The sequence below is a fragment of the Python bivittatus genome, unplaced genomic scaffold, assembly GCF_059951505.1.
Source record: "Python bivittatus isolate LINGU-HERP-01145 unplaced genomic scaffold, Pbiv_v1 ctg000850_np1212, whole genome shotgun sequence".
Classification (NCBI taxonomy): Eukaryota; Metazoa; Chordata; class Lepidosauria; order Squamata; family Pythonidae; genus Python; species Python bivittatus.
Window position 1 is genome coordinate 21,402,263 of NW_028277112.1, and position 12,920 is coordinate 21,415,182.

The 12,920-nt window shown below is 37.3% G+C and overlaps 1 protein-coding gene across 2 annotated transcripts in view; it reads left to right on the forward strand.

Moving 5' to 3' along the window:
* The window catches only part of APC (APC regulator of Wnt signaling pathway), an 83,860-nt gene that overhangs the window by 38,056 nt on the left and 32,884 nt on the right, over positions 1-12,920 (forward strand). For both annotated transcript variants that reach the window (XM_015888315.3, XM_007429575.3), the window contains exons 5-8: positions 773-974; positions 3,440-3,548; positions 3,881-3,994; positions 6,016-6,099. In XM_015888315.3, coding sequence (XP_015743801.1) covers positions 773-974; positions 3,440-3,548; positions 3,881-3,994; positions 6,016-6,099 — 509 coding nt within the window. The remainder of the gene's footprint in view (positions 1-772; positions 975-3,439; positions 3,549-3,880; positions 3,995-6,015; positions 6,100-12,920) is intronic.

The following is a 12,920-nucleotide window of genomic DNA, read 5'->3' on the forward strand; positions in this document are numbered from 1 at the left end:
TGTGTGTGTCTTGGTAGAATATTTCTTAAAGATGGAGAAATAAATGGAGAAATTTTAAGAGATGCAAATGCTGGTAAAAAGGTAGTGGTAATTGTATCTTTACAGTATTCTTGTGTCATTTCTGTTTCAATAATTTGTCAAAGCTTATGCAATAAAAAAAAGAGTGGAAAGAAAGGTAGTGGTAATGTGAAGATACATGACTTTGTGTGAGGAATGAATGCTTGTTAAAGAAATGAACATGGCTGGGCATAAGAATGTGCTTCAGTCCACTTTGTTGTATGGAAATGAGAATTGGGCATATTGAGAGAAACAAAAATAAGTTGAATGCAATGGAAGTGAGGTACCTAAGAAGAAATAATAAAATAAGGAAAGAGATAGGGTCAAGAATGAATTGGTGGTGAATGAATGTGGCGGAATACAAAAGTGTGTGCTCAAATGATGGAGTGGTTGAAAGGAAGGGGAATATTGAGGAAGTGTTTCGTACACTATCTTTTTTCTTTAAACTAATCAGCCAGCGTATGGACATGGTAGAGAGATTGTTTGCAAGGACAGGAAGGCGTAGAAAGATAGAGTGAATGCTGGGGCAAACTAGATTTAGCTGTATTTTTTTTTTCTCTTATTTCACGCCTTGAGTTTCTTTTGCTTATTATTTCTTATTCCTTTTCTGCCTTTTGCATAACATTGCTTACCTGAAAAGGGAATGGCATAATAGAAAAAATCATATAAGACTTTTTTTCTTGTCAACTCAACACTTTTCTTTGTTTCTGCTCAGAACTGAATTTGGATAGCAATAACTTCCCCGGCGTGAAGCTAAGGCCAAAGATATCCATGCGTTCATATGGAAGCAGAGAAGGATCAGTTTCTAGTCGATCAGGTGAATGCAGCCCTGTTCCCATGGGATCATTTCCCAGAAAAGGTTTTATGAACGGAAGTAGAGAAAGCACTGGTTATCTAGAAGAACTAGAAAAAGAAAGGTAATTTTTAATCCCAGATATGTGTTTTATATCAATCTTTGGAACTTTAAACTAGGCCGGCTGGCCAGCCCACCTGCCCTCCCTCCCTCCCTCCCTCCCTTCCCCAGACAGGAATGTGTGGATCACATAAAAATATTTACAGCAACTGTCTCTGGTGTGGCATGTTGAAGAAATATTATTTATAATTTCTCCAACTCTGAAAATGTTTAAAGTTATGTCAGTGAAGCTTCATGCATAAATAGGTTCCATCTAAATTGGGTGCTGTGAATTAGATGTGGAGCTAATTCTATTCCCACATATTGTGCTTCTAGGCATTCTAAAAGTAGTTCTTCCAAAGCACTGCACAGTGATACTTTATATCATGTTATAATATAACTATTATTTATATGCTTTACTTCATGTCCTTCCCTTACGAAATTTTGATATGCATGGAATATTTTCCATTTTCATAATCCATGAACTTCTCTAAGATGAGCCAGTGAGGTTCAGGGTGCAGAATACAGATTTAAATGTACCCTCACCCCAGTCCAAATCCAATGTTCTATCACCTCTGCTTACCCCATTCTCATCTTAATTTAATCTTGGCTAATCTTGTATTAATACCTTGATTTGATGTTCTCTTGATAGTGTTGTAGATGCATTTTGTATTTTGTGCAGATGTTAAATATCAGGACTGATACATTCTAATTTGTTGTTTTACCTTAACAGCAACAAATGTGTGGCAATGTTTGGGCTAAGCCAATAAATTGTGTGACCAAGTATGGATTGGATCTTCTTGATTCTAGTATAATACCATCACCTATTTTACTCCTTGTCATGCATTGAAAGGCTACGTTGATTTTCATCCAGCAAGGTGTAATGGATAAGTACTGGACTATGAGCAGGAAGGCCCAGCTTCCTGTCTTCCCTTAGACACAGAAGCTAGCTGGGAGACCTTGGGCCCTCTCAGGCCCAAATCAATGCCAGGCTATGTGACAAGCTGGTTGAAAAACAAAACCCCTCATTTCCTCATGCAGTGATAAACTTTGTTGTAAGAACTAGGCAAGCACAGTGCAAAACAAGCAGACCCTACAACTAAGCAGGACAAACACTAAGAAGAGCATTAAACGACATAATTTTACTGAAAATTTTAAAGTCTTTTTTGTATTTGAACACAGCATTTCATTGGCTATAACTAATTATAGCAATTGTGGTTGTCTGTTATTAAATCTTAATTTATGCGACAATTGATCCTCCTGATTGATGTCTTCTCCTGCACCTTCTTTTTTTCACCTTTATAAAAATGGAAAATCAATAAATATAAATACACTCACCTTTTCCCTCTTAGAACTATGAGTGTTTTACCATATAAGACTGAATATTTGCTTGGATGTACCAAATGGAAATTTAAGATGTAATCTTTCAACAATAGATTAAAATAGTAATTGCTTTTAAAACACTTCTTGGAAGATTTTTTTTTAAAGCTTGCTCTCAAAGATGAGAAATGCTGTTCAGGAGTATAGAAATCCAGAATTCCTTGGTTGTGTATAATTTGATTCCTTGGATCCTGAGTCAATGAGTTCACAAGATAGTTGAAAAACGTTGCTATGTAGCTGCAAGTGTTAATGTAATCTGAGCTGCAAGGAAAAGGTTTTTATGTATTACTTCTTTTAGAGCTATTTAATATTCAGTTTAAGTTTATTCAGTTTTTCATTTCTACTTGTATTCATAGAAAAAAATCTATGTATTCAAGTATTTTTTAAAATGCTATTGGTTCTCTTTGTTTTATTTTATGCTGACATTCAATCCAGATGTGCTCTTTAGAAATAACACTAGCTACACTTGCTTTTCTATTACATGTTATATGTCTTTTCTGCATTTGTCTTTCAATTCAAAAGAGAACAGGTGTGACTATTTATTCATTCATTCATCCATTCAATTTCTATAGCTGCCCATTTCAATCCAAGTGACTCTGGGCGGCGAACAATTTTATTTTTTGGACTACTATATATTGTTGAAATTCTGAGCAACTGTGAAGCATCAATTATCTTGCCATTTGAGAGAGAAGAAGTTGTTAAACTGTAAATAAAAAGTTAAAAAAGTTAAACATTACAAAATTTAAGATAAATAGCCTTTTCTAATATTTAAATTAATATACCCTAACCATACATTTTCATACATATCCTTACCTAGAGTTTTCTTATGTTAAAGGATAATTCTTGGGAGTTTTTCTCTCAAATTTTGTGTGTAATAGTAAATAACATTGATAAATATTAAGTTTTGGAAATTGCATAGCAGATACAGCAAAACCATATGAAGAATATCCTCTTAATCATGGCTCATCAAGTCACTGAAAAAAAACTGGGAAATTTAGTTAAATAGATCAGTTTTCCTCCACATAGGTTTTACTTGTTTAAACTATTACCTGTTATCTGTTAGCTAATAGAGAATAATAACTGATATAATACTTGTTTCTTTATCTCTAGATCTCTCTTGCTTGCTGAGCTTGAAAAGGAAGAAAAGGAAAAAGACTGGTATTATGCTCAGCTTCAGAATTTGACTAAAAGGATAGATAGTCTTCCTCTTACTGAAAATGTAAGTGGTAACAACTACATTCATATAATAAGTGTTATTTAAATCAAAATATGCCAGTTGAAATATGACATCATCTGAAACATTTTGAGAACAAGACTGTGAAGTCCACAGAAATATATTGGTAATATTTTCAAGGCTGTATATATGTTTATCAATTTTCTCATTCTTTCTGTGTATCTGGATATGTCATATTGGGAAAATGAAATTAATTTACTTTTCTTTTACGTTATAAACATTAAATTCACATATTTAAACTCCTTGTTTAGTTTATCAGGATGGGATATTAGCATCATCCTTAATTGGAATTGTTTTATTTCATGTTCTGTTTTTAGTTTTCATTGCAGACTGACATGACTAGAAGGCAATTGGAGTATGAGGCAAGACAGATCAGAGCTGCCATGGAGGAACAACTAGGTACATGTCAGGACATGGAGAAGAGAGCACAGGTAATCTGCCCATCAACATTTAGCAACAATTCAAAGATGTACCTGTTTTTTGTGTATTTAAAGCTGCTTGGAAAAGTGTTGCCTTTGTTTTCAAATGATGTTTTTAATATATAGTAAGCAAAACAATTATAGTACAAAAAAGTGAGAACAACAACAGTGTATTGAGTATAGTATAATACAATAATGGCATAGCATGAACTGACTGAACTATTTCACTCAAAGAAAAGTAAAATACATTAAAATACATAAAAGTATTTTTAAAAAGTATTTTAATACTTTTTTTCATGCATCTGCTTCCAAAATTTCATAATATTCCTCTGCTTAGAACTCTTGTCTATCTGTTTCCTGCCATTCCTTTTCTCACACTTCTTATCAGAGAGAGATAAACTGGGAGATGTAAGATCTCCCTTATATGTGCAGGTAAGAGAGCTGAAGGAGCCACTGGATTTCTTACTTTAAATGCTTATTTTCTTTCCTCCTGAAGAAAGCCAGTGTTGATCAAAAATGAGTCCATAAAGCAGGGTGAACATGAGCACTTTCCTTTTGGGGAAATGCGAAGTCAACATAATGAATAGTCTCAGAAAGGTCCTGAATTTTATCAGCCCATATCTAAAGAGGTGTGGTAAGAGTCACATTGAGGTCAGTTATTTACCTAATGAAAAGTTATTATAGAATAGCAATGTAGTATCAGTAATCTTTCAGCAATAAAATAAAAGAGGGTATGACAATATCTGCCAACTGATTCTAAGCAGGTTCCTGTGCTCAGCAAAAAAACGAATGGCTTCATTACATTGAACAGTTGAACAACAGGTCTTTTCTTTAGGATATTTTTGAATCAGCAGTAGTTTGCTTCACATGGATTGTAAAAGAACATTGGATCCATAAAAGGACACTGTAGATGACCTTAAGATTTGGGCTAAACCTGTAGCATGTAGTAGAAGCAAGCCAGCAAGAAAAAGTCTAAGAAGGCCTGATAAAGATTAAGGATGTCATGGCTATTCTGTATTCTAATGTCTTCATTTCATAATATGCCCTTGTAGTCCTTCAGCAAATAGTTGTTTGTATCAAGAAATCAACCATTTTTCCATGTATAATTTAATGAAATCCCTGAGAAAAGAAAACAAGCTAACAAAAACAAAACAAAACATGTTGGGGGAGTTTGCAAAGCACATTTAGTTATATGTCTAAGCAACAAACATGTCCTACAAATCCTCCATTCATAGTTATTGGCTCTTGCCCTGGTAGGAACAGCATGGTTTCCAAAGCATATGCCTCTAATAAATCCATATTTTTTGTCCTGCATTCTGGAGTAATAAAGAACAGGTCATGACTGAATATTCATAATGTCTGAACAGGACTTGGAGTCCTAAACTGTGATTAAGAGTACAGTAACTGAACTCATAGGGACTTATTGCAAAGTAAGTATGCTTAGGTTTACACTGAAACCAGGACAAACATCCATTGAACTTGCTACAAACATTTCCTGTCTTTCCTTCTTTGTCTAGCCTTATCTTTATCCTGTTTTGTCCTCTTCCATCCCGTCCTATCACTGTATCTTCAACACATTTTTTCCTCTTTCCTGTTTCTGCTAGAAGGAACTTGTGGTAGAGAATGATTTATGTTAAATCAATTAATTTTATAAATGGCCAATTTTAATGAGCAGTTACAATTCAATGAATGTTATTTAATTCTTGTCCTGATTCTGCCCTTTTTTGGGAAAAACTTCTGTAGGATTAATTTTAGCTGGAATTAACAGACATAGGCTGGAAAGAAAACATTTGAATATTGATCAATGCTTTTGTATGTGTTTTTCTAATTCTTCCTCCTCTACCACCATCATGTGCTCCTGCTTCTCTGGAAGACTGTTTTAATTCAGGATTATCTTCCTTTTGAATAAATATGGCAATATATTCTGAGCCAAACTTTATACTGCATTAAGGCTTTTACACTGTCAATTTCATATGTAGTTTTTAAAGGGGAAATAATAACTGTATTGTAATAGTTCTCATACTTCGTTTCAGGTGAGAGTGGCTAGAATTCAACAAATTGAGAAAGATATTCTACGTATAAGACAACTGTTGCAATCCCAAGTTGCTGAGACAGAGGTTAGTGTTCTTTTTTTGCCATTTATTCAGACATCATTGGGATTAAAACAAACAGGGATTAACTGAATAATGAGTATGTTCTGTATAAATAATTAGTAACCTATGCCAGTCTTTTAGGTTTGGCTAAACTGTAGCTGAGTAATATTAAGTTATAGCGGTATACAAAAAGGTCAAAATGCCTCACCTTGAGCTCAAAATTTCTAGTTAACAACTATTCTAATTGATGCTGTTCTGTCTACTGTAGAAGCTTTCTAAGTGCAAAACTGCCCCATTTCACTTAAAACACTTGTTTTGAGCTCAGAATACTTCAAAACCAATTGAAATATATTCTGGTTGATTTCAGCTCCAAACCCATTTTGAGTTTGAAATGTTTTGCATACCTGTATTATGTTATTTCAATCAGAGAAGGAGTTTAAAGTGTGTATATCCTATCTTCTTTAATATGATATATTCAGTGCAACCTATAGCATGATCCTCCAGTCACATAATAGATCAATAGCCATACAAAGCTTTCATGTAAAGCAACATACAGGTAGTCCTTGGGTTACGACCCTAATTGGGACTGGAATTTTTGTTGATAAGCAAAGTGGTTGTTAAGCAGAACATCACATGTCTGCACTGCTTAGCAATGGCAGTCCAGGTGGCGGTCATTAGGCCAGGACCTCACACTTCTCCTGCCCTGTGCAAACTGCCTCTGCTTCAACTCCCCCCACCCTCCTATCTCCCCTCCCTGTCTCTGCCCTTTTGGCTATCTTAAGTCTCTTCTTCTTCCTACACTCCTGCTCTGGACTCCATTGTCTCTTGTTTCCCCCTTTTCCTTCCTGGAATGCACTGTCTCCTTCCTAAGAATCTAGATCTCTAGTGCATTCCATCACACCACTTCCCCCTTCGTAGATACATTCCATCACACACACCCAGCTGACCATCATCATCATCATCATCTTCCCCTCCCCTCCCCTCCCCTCCCCTCCCCTCCCCTCCCCTCCTCTCCCCTCCCCTGCGGTGGCAGTCTCAAACCATGCGGTGCTTTTGCAGGCAAGAACTCCTCAAGCAGAGTGCACAGTGCACCCCAGGACCACAGCAGTGGGTTACAGAGGCAAAACTGCAGCCACAGTTGCACCAAAAGACTCTGCAAGCTCCCTGGGGCTGCCGGTTACTGCTTGCTTCTGCCTGTCCTCTGTGGTGCAAAGGTTGGAAAGCCACCCCAAAGCAGCAGCGAGCCCCAGCAGAGGGATTCACATGTTGGCAGCAGCTCTTCACAGGGAGAAGCAGAACCAGGAGAAGCAATAGCTGCTGTGGGCAGTAGGTCACACCAGGACTTTGACAGTTGAGTGCTGGGTGTATCCAGGGTGGGCCAATGCAAACCCCTCCCCACGAAGCAGGCATGTCACATGATCCCTGGCCAGTGGCAGGCTGAGACTGCTGAAGTGGGTCAGGCCTGCCAGGAGCCCGGCAGCCAGGAGGCAGCAGCAGAGGTGAGCCCAGAGAAGGGGAGGCAAGGCAAAGATGGCAACAAAGGTCAGCTAGGGGCGGTGGCAACAGTGAAATACAGCACCCTCTTCATCTTGGCCATGCTGTGCAGGGCGGCAATAAGGGCAGGGATGGGAGATAGACAGGTGGGGGGAGTTGAAATGGAGGCAGTTCATGAAGGGCAGGACAAAGTGAAGTTATGGTTGTAAATGTGGGCCAGTCACCAAGCACCCAAATTTCATCACATGACCGTGGGACGCTGCGATGGCCACAACTTTGAGGACCTGCTGTAAATCCATTTTTCCAGCGTTGTCATAACTTTGAACAGTTGCTGAACGAATAGAAGTCATCTGAGAACTACCTGTAGACCTTAGGCATTCATAAGAGAATAAGGAGAAAGATTGCCCCAAATTAAGTTTGAATCATAAGAGAATGTAACTTCAGGAAGTTCAAAGAATTTCCCATCACACATCTTTCTTCAGAAGCCTCTACCCTGTCCTGTCCTAAACTGCTCACTAAGTCTCTGGAATTTATTGTTCTATACATATTCATATAATATATTTTTTATTATTTTTTAAAAGAAAACTCTGATTTCATTTTTGTTCCAAAAGTAAGTATCAGATCATTAAATCTCATTGTTCTTTGTGTAGTTTGATGACCTCTCAAGCAAAACATGATGCCCAGCCATTTATGTTATTTGCTGAAAGAGATATTTACAGGGTTTCCCTGCATTGTCAACCTATTACCTGCTTTCCTACGGCTTAAAAAAGTTTACTAGTTGAATAGTGGCTACTTATTTCAGATTCATTTTTTATTCCCCTTTCCTCCACTGTTTATGATTAACTTTATAAAACAATTGACATTTTAAACATTTCTGGTGTTTAGATGTAGTAGTAGATATAGAAGGAGTTAGGAGCCCAGGAAGACAGCATCCTTAGAATCTCAAAACAAAACAAAACAAAACCCTTTTTGAGAAATGAAGATTCTCAATGGTCATGTAATGTTGGAGATGAATATTAAGGGTATTGGAATGGGTGAAACCGGAATACTTATCAGCAGTATTTCGTATTATAATGTTTTGTTGTAGTTCCCCCTCTCGAGGAGAAAATTACTCTTCAAATCACGTGAATTTAACTGTGCCTGCTAGGATTTACATGATATTGAGCTGGAAAAAAGTACTAGCCAGGCCCAACTTTGCTTAGCTTTTTGAGATCAGTCAAACTTGGCTAGGCTTAAGGTGACATAAACCATGATTTAGATGTCCTAGCAATGGACTTTTAGGCACCATTATTTTTTTCCCTCCAAAGTATGTGATTTCTCAGTGAATTCATTCAAAAGACATGGCGAGGATTTTATCTCAACTGAAAGTATTTGAGAAACTCACAAAGCAGAAATTGTCGCTTGTCAGCAGTCGGTACTTAAGGCATGCCGTGTATAGTGTATGTTTCAGAAACTAGTAAGTAGCCATCAGTATTAGTAGCCATTGATCTGATCCTCTGAGCTTGCCCAGGTTGTTTTTTGAACCACCCAATTTGACACCTATTGCCATAAGTACTGGCAGCAAATTCCACAATGTAACTCTGCAGTTTATGTTGGTCCTGAATCTATCTGGATTTAATTTTGGTGGATGACCTCAAACAAATGTTGTAGCAGAGGGAGAAAAATAAACACTCTCTTTCCTCACAATGCTTCCTGTTATATGCACCACATATGATTTTATATATCTCTAATATGTTTTTCCTTGCACTCTTTTCATTCCAAGCTGAAAACCTTAATTGCTGTAGTCTCTCTTCATAGGAGAGCTGTTGCAGCCCCCTGTTCATTATAGACACACTTTTTTGCACTTTTTTTACTTTTATAATATCTTTCACAGTATTTCAAGTCTTACCACAGATATATATAGGATCATTATTATATCAGCATTTCTATTACAGCAGCTGTGCACAATTTTCATTGTGCAGACCACCATTTCTCCAGATCAATTATTATTGGTTCAGATCTCATTAATGGGTTGATTTGGATTTTCTGTGCCAACATGCAAGTTTATGCCAGTTTATGCTGAACTACACTTGATATTTTGAAGTCTATTTTGGAGAGATCTTTTGGAATGTTTCACAATATCAACACTTGGTTGCTGACTAGTACACGTGATACATGCACCTTCCAGCTAATGCTTCAAGCCCTGCGCTGGCTTCCTGGTGGCTTCCAAGTACAATTAAAAATGTTGGTTTTTATTTTTAGGGCCATGCATGGCTTGGCTGTGAGTTGTTCTGTGGTAAACCAAGCTCATAGATGTCCTAGTAGAACCTGCTAGTGATCTGCTGCTCCTGAGAGTTGTTTGGCCAGTAACAAATCTAATGAATAAGTATTTCTTAAAAAATATCAACAGCAAGAAATACTTGCACAAGTCTATGAATGTTGAGATTTCAAAGTAAAATTCTGCCCACCTGTCCTGTAGATGCACAAATGTAGAATAAATTACTATCAGATCATATACTACCAAGGTCTAAACAGTTCCATTGGTTTGCAACTTCCATTGTCTCCAATCAGTTACTTCCTGCTGCTGGACATCATATATAACTTGTGCACTATTCCTTTTTAAGTTATATTTTGGACCCCATAGATTCAAATTGACAACAGTGAAGTATTCATGGCATTAAGTTCCTTTGAAACCAGGTATTTGTCTACTTTAAAAATGAAAAACCCATTTTGTTCAAGCAGTTAGAGCAGATTCTACCAAGGAGAAGAACAAAAAAGAGAGGAAATAACATTGGTATATGAACTCTTAAGTTTATCATTTTGGGATGATGGTATCAAGATATTTATTTATCTCAAAAATAAATTTAGAAGGAAGTATGCATCTTCTGGCCAAATAAACCTGGTTTTACCATAGATGGGAGTTGAATCCAGTATTGACTAGAGTGTTGGTTTAAAATCAGGAAAATCCTGGGTTCTCAAAACAAAGGTTTGGAGACAATGGAAGTTGCAAACCAGTGGAATTGTTTCTTCTTTCAAACTTTAACAGGGAATAATATCTGATTTCAGTAAAACAAAAATTAAATTTTAGTGTTGGAAGAAACCAAGATTTTTTTTAATACTAAGGAACACTATTTTATGATGAACCAAGCAGAACAGCAATGAGATTTTTTAAAATCATCAAGATAGCTGTAACTAAATATGAAAACTGCCAGCTTTTGATAAATTCAGTACACCAAATACAGTTGACCCATGTGTATCAACTTTTGTGTAAATTCAAATCCTGATCTATTAGGGTCCAATCTCATGGGAGGCCTTCACCTATATAGGAAGGCTTTCCTGGTGCAAATATTGTTGCTGAACATCAATATATCTTTTGAGAGTAGATATCAGCTTGACTCTGAAAACTGTTTCTGTGGTAATTTTTAACCTACAGTAGAGTCTCATTTAACCGACCTTCGCTTATCTGACATTCCATCTTATCCGACGCCCCTAAAAAAAACACAACAATATGCATAAATCGGCGACAAGAAAAGTGTGCTGCTTGTTTGTGAGTGTGAGTGTACTCTTTCTTGTTGCTCCTGATGGTGCGGCGCCGCAACGCAAAAATCAGTTGCAACAGGCGCAGCAGATCGGGTTTTTTTTTTTTTTTACCGCACTCAATCGTTACTGTGTGTTATCCGACATTTTCACTTATCCAACGTTCTGCCGGCCCGTTTATGTTGGATAAGCGAGACTCTACTGTATTTTATACCCCAGAACAGGGCTAAAGAAAAGAAAGAAGGGGGAAGTAAGAACAAAAGGAAAAGGGAAGGGAAGGAAGGGAAGAGAGAAAAGCACATCTGCATAAGAAAGTCAGAGTTCCACGATACTCAGGTATCAGCATGTTGAAAACCTAAAGCCAACAACACTTGGATTAGTACCTTCAAGCAATCAAGCTCTTGTTTATACTCTTCATGTTGAGTTCTTAGAATTCATCAGAAAGGAACAATAACATGTGGCCAGCCAAACAATAGTAGGGCTACCATATATGAAGTGCAAACCTCTGGTTAGTCACTAGATGGGAGCAAAGATAAACAGAAAATACTGAACTTTTGCTGCCATCTAGTAGTTGTTCCTATTTTTGCGGTCCTGTATGCAACACAGCTGTTGGAGAAGTGAGTAGTTACCCTTCCAAGCCACATCCCAGAGAAAAGGCAAGTGTGAGAAAGAGCAGGCTACTTTTCTTTCCTTTCCTACAGTGGTGGCAATTACAAACAGCTGCTCTGGGTTGGGGTGGGGAGTTGAAAGAAAGGAGGAAGAAGGGAATGGTAAAGGCATTGGGGACATGGAGAGTGGAACATCAAGGGATAGAGGAGCATCGTAGGAAGCACATGGGAGTAAAACAGAGCAGACAGTGAAAAGAAAGGAGCAGAAAAGAGTGGCAAAGAATATAACATAGAGGGGAGGAAGCAATTAGAGAAAGGATTGGAGTGTGGATGGCAGAAATGGTGGGATGGGTGGTAAGAGGAAGAAGTACAATAAGAGGAAACAGTGGGATGTGGTGCAGAATAAAGACTAATATAGAGATAGCAGGGAGGGGGACAAGCAGAAAAGTAGAAAGGGCTGCAAATTCAGTGAAGTAATCCAAGCTGAGCAGTGGTCTATTCCAGGGAAACTGCATCAGCTGTACCCTTTTCCCGTTTTGTACTCTCAGTCAGTACGAAATTTTCCTATTTCTCCCATATCCCTGGCTGCTATGCTTTTCCTTTAATGTTCTTTACCATTACTCTTAACTTTTCTGTCACAGTTGCAGCAGCTTTATCCACTTTTCAACATTCCCATAGTCTCTAACTTGGGATACTGTTTCTGTGGTAGTCAAGGCTGGTAACCCATAACACAAAATCTTTTCCACATCTGAAGAAATTAGTTCACAGTTTCACAGTTTCAGAATTAAATGGTTACTACATGTTTGCCTGATACGTGTAGTGAAGTGCAAATGGTGCCTGAATGTGTTTGTACAATGCACCAGAACTTTAGTAGTCTTGTTGAGTAAGAAGTGTGCTTTGCTATTTTTGCCATAAGGTGACACTGTGATACAATGAACAGCTAAGTTTCCTTTTATTGACAATATTTCAATTGTCAAAAATTGAAAAAAAGTCAGTCTACTAAATGCTTACTTGACTGGCATACCATTCATATAATTAGTTGGTGAGAATAAATTAGAACACTTCCATGTGTAGATTGTGAGCTAGATAATTAATTATTGCTGTTAAATATACAGGTTAGAACATTAAGGAGAGTAGGTGTTCTTTCACCCTATGGAACACGCAGTAAGAATAAAAGACCAGTATAAGAACATAGTTAGCATACTTAAATCATAGGGAAGAGAACCT